The 10,281-nt window shown below is 41.4% G+C and overlaps 1 protein-coding gene across 2 annotated transcripts in view; it reads right to left on the reverse strand.

The window, feature by feature from the left end:
- Positions 1-6,668, reverse strand: part of RPTOR (regulatory associated protein of MTOR complex 1) — a 208,414-nt gene extending 201,746 nt beyond the window's left edge. For both annotated transcript variants that reach the window (XM_075216914.1, XM_075216913.1), the window contains exon 1: positions 6,422-6,668. In XM_075216914.1, the coding sequence (XP_075073015.1) occupies positions 6,422-6,574 (153 nt within the window). In that variant the 5' untranslated portion in view covers positions 6,575-6,668. The remainder of the gene's footprint in view (positions 1-6,421) is intronic.
- Positions 6,669-10,281: the final 3,613 nt, after the last annotated feature.

Below are 10,281 nucleotides of genomic sequence, written 5' to 3' on the forward strand. Positions count from 1 at the left end.
AGAAAAGTTGCTTTCACAAATGCCTTTGCAGAAAGGCGTTTCCAAAGTATATGTTGCAACATTGTCAAATGATATAGGTCTATTTTAAAGTGTTTACGTGAAAATTGTTTTGTAGCAGTGAGAGTTTTTAAACTATAAGTCCACCTCTGTGGACTTTTTTGTTGTTGTTGAGAGATGCTACCTAGAGCCTTATTCAATGTAGGATCTCAACAGGATGTAAGAGGAGCACATGGCAATTTCTTGATGTAGCATTGTAGGAGCAAAACCTGGCTGTTATAACATATATTATAAGAATAGAGAGGTGACCTACTCATAATGAAAGTGTTTTTGAAGCAATAAGGTACAGATAGCAGATGGAAATCCAAACACACACCTTTTAGATTTATTACACTCTAACCTCACTAACTTTCAAGTAATCATTAAATATAAACAAGTACCTGGATTTGCATGGATACAAATGCACACAAAGTATCTCCGATACTTAGCTTTCCCAACAATAAACAACATCCCAGACTTCCAGAAAGGCCAATCATCCAAAACCCTTCCACAATGGAGTACCCAAGGGTTATAGTTCCTACATCACTTCATAGACACCAATACGTTTAGGCCACTTAATTACAACCAATTAAAAGACCAAACTTCCTGACACAACCATACATTATTTTCATATATTCAGGTGGTGAGCTACGTTAACAGAGTTTTAAAACATTTCAGGTAATAAATCTGGAGAGCACTAAGTCTTGGATAGCAAATTAGGAGATTCATTCACACAACTAAAGCTTGAAAACATAATAAAAACCCATGTCAAAATGGACAAGCAGTTGGTGTAAAACTCGCATAGAGAAATGAAGTACAAAATATTGCATAGAGCTTACCTCACACTAAAGCTACAATTTCCCATTGGTAATGCACAAACTGCTACAAACGAACTACATTGCCTCTGGGTATGCCCAAAAATACAATAATTCTGGAAGGTAATACAGGACTATATTGTCTCACTCACCCAGCAGTCTTTATGTAGCTATAGTCAAGTGCTGGATTTTGTATTTAATCATATACATGTAATAGTTTAATTCTACCTCCTGTTACATACAAGTGCTTATATTCCCCCATAACAAACCTGGAGATGCCATTGGGGTCCCAGCTCTGCCCTCAACTACCCTTACCCCCCCCCCCCCTCCCCATTCCATATCCACCCACAATACACTGTTATACAACCCATTAAGATCTGTACCACTTTTTAACAATACCAGATACCAACAAGGTTTTAATGTTCCTTCTGTATTACTCCAAATAGAAATGTTTACATGGTGGCTTGTTAATCTATTTGCTTACCTAAGTGTACAACTTTTGTTATTGTTTCTTGTATTGTATTTGAAAACAAAAATATCATTATTTTATTAACACAAATCTTATTCACCATAACAAGCAATTGGTTATTCTGAAACATTTAAACAAATGAATTAAACCAATTGTCAGTTTGTGAATAAAATAAATGTTTTGGATGACAGTAGCTGTCTCATAAAGGAACTCCTGTCACACTGTATTCTGCCAGCTGTCTATGGTCACTAGCAGGCTGCCTTATTTCTTTCAGACTGACTGGACAGAGCCCAGCTGTAATTAGGGGAAAAAAGATTTAATGTATGAATGCTATACATTATCGAACCCAAAAGATTTACTCAAAAAGAGCTTCCTACTCATCTGATATAAGCTAGACATTTTATCAGGTAGACCCTCATAAATTAGCTATCCTCAAAACCCCTTTAAAATCACAGACAAATATTCTTAGAGGCATATATGCCAATCGTAAAAAGAATTAAATCTGGTACACTTTATCAACTAATGCATGTTATTATAATTTTCAATCATTAAAGCTTACAAACCATTTTGTAAGTTTTATCAGAATAACATTATGTTAGATACTTGTATGACACAAATGGATATATTGTATCAGGAGTTAAATCAGCAACCAATATCCTACACCTAGTCAAGGTTAGGCATAAAAATGCTGCACTGCCCTGGTTGCCTATAATTACAGCTGCAAAAGGAGACCACAGTGACTTTGAAAGAGGGGCGATTGTTGAAGCTTTAGTGATCAAGACAACTGCACTTGCTAATGTTTCACCAGCAATGGTGTCTAAGGTGATATCAGTGGGGAACTCGAAGGGAAAATCATCATCAACCAAGGGAAACAGTGGCCCGAAGCCCATACTCCCGGAATGCGATATCTGTACAATAAATTGAAGTGTAATGCAAAAAAGGTAGAGCAAGTACAGATAAAATTTCAACCGGTGACTCATTTCATCAAAAATGGGCTAACAGAGTAGAACACAGTTGGTCTGCAGTGAAGAAACCTCTCATCTCATCCAGCGGTGCAATGACCACAGACAATGGACTACCAAGCAGTGGAGTACAGCGATATGACTATGAATTATCCTGTGCCATGTTCACAGCAAACAGACGAGTATGTGTGGCACCAACTTAAGTCTACAGCCCAGAGATTCCAACTTTAAAGAGTCCTGATAAATTGTGGGGCACATTTTACACACAAGGATTAGGTGCATTTGTTTCCTTAGAAATGTTTCCAGTTAATGACAGAAGGGGTGTCTTTCAGGATGACAATGTCCTAAACCACAGTGTGTGTGTTAAATGAGCATGACACTATTGTTATCCATATGTCATGACCTTCTCATTCACCAGATCTAAACCCACTTAAGCATTTATGGAATAATGTCATAGACAGTGACTTCTACCACCATCAACCAAGCATTAGTTGAGTACCTTTCTTGTAGACGAATGGTGCTGCGTCCTTCCTGCACAATTCCAGAATTACATACTCAATGCTACAGTGCATACTGGCTATACTAGAAGCACATAGGAGCCAAACACCCTTTTAAGTGACTTTGTATTGGTGTTTCCGGTTTTGTCCACTACATACACTGTAGCTGTAACATTACTCAATGTCTAACAATTAATATTTCCATTTTCAAAACAAGACAGAACTGTCCTCAGCGAACAGTATCCCCTGAGTAAGCCACTGAATATGGAAACGCATCAGAGTAGTTTTCTCTTCAAGGGAATCTCCACCCACAAAACAGTATGCCAGCAGGGGAACACACAAAACATTTACAAGAGGAGCAGCAATAAGCTGAAACCGCTCAGACTGGAGAAAACAAGTGATTGTCCATTTTGCGGTCAGTATAACATCCAAACTCACAATATTTTATCAAAAAAAATACTGTTGCCCAGAACAAGGAATTTTCATACCATTACTTGTCCACTTTAAGAGACATTCATAATAAAATAGTCTGTTGTCAAAATGTAAACTATGAGATTATGGAACTGATATCATAGAAAAATATTTATCACCATGTTTTAATTATGTAGCATCAACACACTGTACAATCAGAGAACTTTATTCAGCCACATCAGTCCTGGTCTCAGCAGAGCTTACAACCTAATTTCTCTACTACAAGCACACAAACACACTAGGGCCAATTTAATCAGAACTCCATAATCTAACCAGTATGTCATTAGAGGAAAGAAGAGCACTAAGTGGAAACTCAGATGCACATGGGACAAACATAGAAACTCAGCAAAGACAGCACCCTACTGCGGAATCAAATCCGACGACACAACACTGCGAGGCAGCAAATGACCAATGTGCTATTTCTACATGATATTTTAATATTGTTATATATATATATATATATATATATATATATATATATATATATATAGTTTAAGTTTGGTGCCTGTAGTATTTACTGAAGGCGTAATAACAGCTTTTAAGCAAAAGTATACCTATCCGTGATATAGTTTCATTTCAAGCGCTTCCAGGTGATGAAAATACTGGCTCCTTCAATTACATTAATTCATTTAAACAAAGTCACTAATGCACAACCTGACACGCTCCCTGATATAATTCTATTTCACAACCAGGGTTAATTCAATGGACAAAGATACTCAGAGTACTGTAACTCAAAATAATCAGTATTATTTAATAAATGCTTAGGACTGGAGAGATTCCAGGAGCCAGGAAGCCTAGACACTTAAAAAATTACAGCACCTAACATTTAGTAGTGATTTTTATTGAAGTCAATAGATACAGATTTCCCGGGATTATTAAAATATCCTGCTGGGTCCTAAATTCTATATTAATCAATAATATTATCCCCCTGCACCCTCTCCATTAAGACAGATAGAGATAGGAACATATATGTATCTTTTATATACAAATCATAAAAACTTTAAAGCACTAAATAATATTTCCTAACCGTCCTCATGTTCAAACATTTGTCTCCAGCAAATTTAGTCCATGACAATGTCCGGCTTTTTAAAAACTGTCCAATTGTACAGTTCTGCTTCATTTATTTTGAAAGCTATATATATAATATATTAAAGGGGAACATTTAGAACTGTATAGAAATAATGTAGGAAAATGACCAGTGGTCAAGTTATGTTGGGTAGATGCAGTAATTATATATATATATATATACTTACTGTAACAGAATTGTATAATGTCATGCTGGGTAGGTGTATTGCCCAATGTATATTATATTATGATCAACTCATTTTGGCAAAATGTAAAGTGGTCTGCATACAACATCGACAGATGTAATTGCACAACAGAAACATCCCCAGAAATATGGGGGGGGGGTGGATACATTTGTATATAAAGCAATACAAAAACACACTTTTGTGAGGTAGTGGAACATTTACCAGACAGATCTCTACATCCCAGCCAAAATGTCAATTTGTAAGCAAAGAGCAGAAGGTTTACAAAACTAACTCCTTGGTTTTCACAGTACCATATAAGTTTTAACTAGTGCCAAGTCCTCTGCTCCATGCTTCAGATCCATATTGGACTATCACTGCCCTAACACACTGGTCTTCTAGGTCACATATGTACATAAATACACACAGAGCATGTTGTCCCTCCAGCACTGTCCCTGGTCTCCACAATTATAAGATGTCCATCCAGTCTTGTCTGCTTTCCCAGCTACTATAATAAATCCCTCTGGCATGCATAAGGAGTTACTCCGGCACCCCACAAGTGCAATCTATCCAAAACTGACCCCTTTCCAAGACAAAAAGATGTACCACAAGCTGTGTTCTCCTTGCTCCAAAACCTCTAGATATCACCTCCAACATTTATAAAGTGTTCCAACATTTCTAACCCCTCATTGTCGATAATGACCTTGCCTGTCTTGCTATGTCCCCCTGTCTCTTCATCAACAAGATATCCCACTGGACATAAAACTTCCAGTCTTGCCCCCTGACCACCACAACTAGAAGGTGCCCCTCCAGTCCAGTCCCCAGAATGCCCTCACCTGCCAGGTGCCTCTCCAGCCCAGTCCCCGTGATGCCCACACCTACAAAGTGCCCCTCCAGCTCAGTCTCCGGGATTCCCACACCTACAAGGTGCCACTACAGCCCAGGCCCCGGGATGCCCACACCTACAAGGTGCCCCTCCAGCCCAGTTCTCGGGATGCCCACACCTACAAGGTGCCCCTCCAGCCCAGTTCTCGGGATGCCCACATCTACAAGGTGTCCCTCCAGTCCAGTCCCTAGGATGCCCACATCTACAAGGTGCCCCATCAGCCCAGTCCTCAGAATGCCCACATCTACAAGGTGCTCCACCATCCCAGTCCCCAGGAAGCCCATACCTACAAGGTGCCCCTCCAGCTCAGTCCCCGGGATGCCCACACCTACAAGGTGCCCCTCGAGCTCAGTCCCCGGGATGCCCACACCTACAAGGTGCCCCTCCAGCTCAGTCCCCGGGATGCCCACACCTACAAGGTGCCCCTCCAGCTCAGTCCCCGGGATGCCCACACCTACAAGGTGCCCCTCCAGCTCAGTCCCCGGGATGCCCACACCTACAAGGTGCCCCTCCAGCTCAGTCCCCGGGATGCCCACACCTACAAGGTGCCCCTCCAGCTCAGTCCCTGGGATGCCCACACCTACAAGGTGCCCCTCCAGCTTAGTCCCCAGGATGCCCACACCTACAAGGTGCCCCTCCTGTTCAGTCCCCAGGATGCCCACACCTACAAGGTGCCCCTCCTGCCCTGTCCCCAGGATGCCCATACCTACAAGGTGCCCCTCCAGTCCTGTCCCCAGATGCCCACACCTACAAGGTACCCCTCCAATCCTGTCCCCAGAATGCCCACACCTACCAGATGCCTCTCCAGTCCTGTCCCCAGAGTGCCCACACCTACAAGGTACCCCTCGAGTCCTATCCCCAGAATGCCCACACCTACAAGATGCCTCTTCAGTCCTGTCCCCAGAGTGCCCACACCTACAAGATGCCTCTCCAGTCCTATCTACAGATATCCAACCCTACAAGATGCCTCTCCAGCTCTAACAGCAGATGTCCAACCCGGTCCCCAGGTGTCCACACCAACAATGTGCCTCTCCTTACCCTGTCCTTCATCCTCCAGCTCTGGGACAGGGATTTGCAGCCCTCGATTTTCTCACAGTGCCGCTTCTTCATGAACGCGGCCGGCAGATTCCAATCGCTAAACTCGGACTCCTCATCCTCCCCGAGGCCTAGCACAGGGCTTTGCACCTCCATCCCGCGGTGAGTCCCGCTCTGCCCCAAGAAAATCGACACGGAAAGCTGCTTAGCGCAGCGGTACGGACGGCGCCATATTGGGAACACCCAGCATGCATTGCAGAGACGGCAAATGACGAGGGACAAACTAAGCAGGAAATTACGCAAGTTTAGGTTTTGCATTTACTGTTCAGTATTCATTGAGAAGTTTTTGGTACTGAAGTTGATCAGTCTCTATATGACAGATAATTACAGGCTAATAATAGATATATATATTTTCTCTCTATATATAAACATTTATTTACAGGGTTAAAACTGCACAAACTAACAAAATCTTCACTGGAGTAAAAAATGGTGCTGATTGAAACAAATCACTATAACCATTGGGGGTCATGTAGAGTCGGAGTTAAGTCCAACTCATCGCAAAAAACACTTTTTAGAACTGCAAATACGCAGTAAAATAAGTTATATCTCCGTATGCTCTCAGAGAGGACTCTTGGACAAGCACAGGCATAGTACTGCTCACATAGTGCCAAACCAGACCAGCCCAATGCTGGAGAGGTGGGCTAATTGTCCAAAAAAATATACTTAACCCTTTTATCCAAGATGCACTTCAGGTCCCAGCTTGCCCCTCTACCATTAAGGGTTTGGGCATGATGGCACTTGTATTACTACAAGCTCTGGTATATACATGGCTGCCAGGGCATGCTGGCACATGGTGAACTATAAGTGCCAGATGTCTGGCACCCAGGGGCCAGTTGGACCTGTAGTGCAACAGGGAAAATGTCAGTAAGACATAGATTTATTTGAAATAAAAACTACAACCTCACATTTTTAATCTCATTATTGCTTACCTAGCTTAATGTGGGCATCCCTGGCATCACTGGGGCAGCACAGTGGCCTAGTGGTTAGCACTTGTGCTTCACAGCCCTGGGGTCATGAGTTCAATTCCCGACCATGGCCTTATCTGTGTGGAGTTTGTATGTTCTCCCTGTGTTTGCGTGGGTTTCCTCCGGGTGCTCCGGTTTCCTCCCACACTCCAAAAACATACTGTTAGGTTAATTGGCTGCTATCAAAAATTGACCCTAGTCTCTACTTCTCTGTCTGTATGTATATGTCTATGTGTGTGAGTGTGTGTCTATATTAGGGAATTTAGACTGTAAGCTCCAATGGGGCAGGGACTGATGTGAATGAGTTCTCTGTACAGTGCTGCGGAATTAGTGGCGCTATATAAATAAATGATGATGATGATCTTCTTTTATAGCTACAGGTTTTGGCAAAAAAAAAAAACATATATAGGTCGCAAATGAGCTCTTAGCGGTAATGCAGTCATATTTGTAAATTGTAACCATTTCCCATGACCTGAACTCAACATTTTATAAATTTGCTACAGACATTGATAAAGGACTTGTTCCATTCATGGTTTGGCATGAAAGATCTGCCAATTTCTCTTTAAAACTCTTATTAAATGGATAGTGATCCAAGCCAGTCTTCACATTTCTTCAAAAAATGTTTACTGGACACTGTAACCCTCTCACGGTGACATAATTTAAAAGCTATATTATTTACCTACAGCATAAGAATATGCTATCCATAGCAAATATATTATGATTTCTTTGTTGGTTCATATTTGTTTATTTAGGGCATGTAATTCTCTTATAGCTCACATCCCTGGCTTCCCCCCTGTCTCCCATATGGAGCAACTCACGTTGTCTATGGTCAAATTCCAGGACTGGATCCAAGCTGGCCTCAGATTACCCATAGATTTCTGCAGATGTGGTCAGTGGCTATCTGTAGCAGAACTCCAACAGGGGTCCCCCACCGAAGTAGTGAGCCAATTTGAATTCTTCTAAATTTGTCATTTCCTGTGCTCCTTATCCCTGACCTAAACTCTCCCATATCACACCCCATTTGAGAGTATCTGCTGTGGAAGTCAAATAATTGAATGAAGTAGGGTAAATTGATTAATATTGTTTTACCATGCGATTGCGATTAATATGCTACAGTTTAAGTGATTATTGGAGAACTGCATCCACAGGGGCACCATGGTTCATATATGGTGGTCTAGTGCAGTAATAACTCCCTTTTGGGATAAAGTTCATAGACTGGTGAATAGCTTTTTTGAGGACCTGGTGGCTAAGGACCCTTATCCTTCCCTAATCCTTAACAAATTATCTAAAAAGCTAGCTGCACACATTCTTGCAGCAGCTGAGGGCCTGTTAGCTAAAAGTTGGAAGATCTCGTGGCCACCGTCCTCTGCCCTTAAAAGACAAATATGGCATATCGGAGCCATGGAGGAAATGACCATGATGGAGGCCATGTATTTAATCCAGTATGGACTTAATGGTTGTTCAAAGAGAGTAGACCTTTAGCCTCTTTAGAACCATGATTTTCTTCCTTGACCCATGCATGGTGGAAAGAAACTAAATATTAAAGACTTTCCACTAGATCTGTAACAGCACAATCTCTATTTACCCTTCACTTAATGACGCCTTAATAAGTGCTAGAACAATGATCTCCACTTCTTACTAATCCTGTGTCGTCACCTCCTCCTCCCCCTTTCCCCCAGCTCTCTTACCCTCTACCTCTCCCACTACTAAATTTCTCTTGATCCTAAATAAATGGTCACACATTTTCACAGTCTGGTTCTCTGCTGTTTTCTATCTTTTGTCTCTCCTGATTTTGTTATACTTATTTTATAGTTACTGTTTTCTATTGACTGTTTAATTGTATTGATACAAGTTATTGTTATATATTTGACCAACCAAAATATATTTTTTTTTAAGAAAAAAAAAAAGACACTCTTTAGTGATAGCACAACATACTATCACTTTCAAGCAGTCTGAGTACTCTGTGATTCAAATATTTGGGTATTGGTTATCATACTATGTTGAATGTAATGGATTTGTATTGAGAAATTTGTGATACTTATTGATGTTGTGTAACATATGATGAAATGCATCAATAAGAAAAATGTGTTTACAAAAAAATATATGAACATACCAGACGCATTGACACAAAGGTCACCTAATAGATAGTAGATATGTGAAGATACCAGGTTTTCTGGCCCAGTGCTACCCATTTCACGCTGTCTGGCCACCCATGGGTGCCTTCCTATGCCAAGGAAGTCTACCCAGTACCTTCTAGGATCTGTCACTCAGGCAAATGCAGTTAGAAAAGTACAACAGTACATTTATTGTCATGCAAACAACACTAGAATATTATGTACATACAGTAAATAAATGCCTGGCAGGTTTATCACATCATCTGTCCCTTATCCCACTAGCTTAAGGAGCTACAGTCACCTGGCTGTCCAGACTTGACGACCCATGGGTCTCTCTCAGCTGCATATGAAGACTCTAGTAGAGAACGACAAATCAAAAACCAGATCTTGCACCTTCCATGAATGAAATGCCAGAATGAACACCACCTCCTGGAGTGGCTCCTTATATCTAGGTTCAAATTTCCACAGTTTCCCCTCCCTAGGCAAACCCCTGGGTCTATTTTTCTTAACCATTGGTCAGTGCTGGACTAGGGGGGGGGGTTGAAGAGTGGATTGAAGATGAGCTGTCCTTCCATAGAACCTCCCCTGCTAGATGGCCTGTCTGGAATAGTCTTCTAAGAACAATGGACACTAATTAGTTTAGCCCCACCAGTATCTTTCAACCTGATCCCTACCCATAACCCTCTGGCTTCACTTTAAAGACAATGAATAACAACCCCACTGC

Source organism: Mixophyes fleayi, chromosome 6 (genome assembly GCF_038048845.1).
Source record: "Mixophyes fleayi isolate aMixFle1 chromosome 6, aMixFle1.hap1, whole genome shotgun sequence".
NCBI lineage: Eukaryota > Metazoa > Chordata > Amphibia > Anura > Limnodynastidae > Mixophyes > Mixophyes fleayi.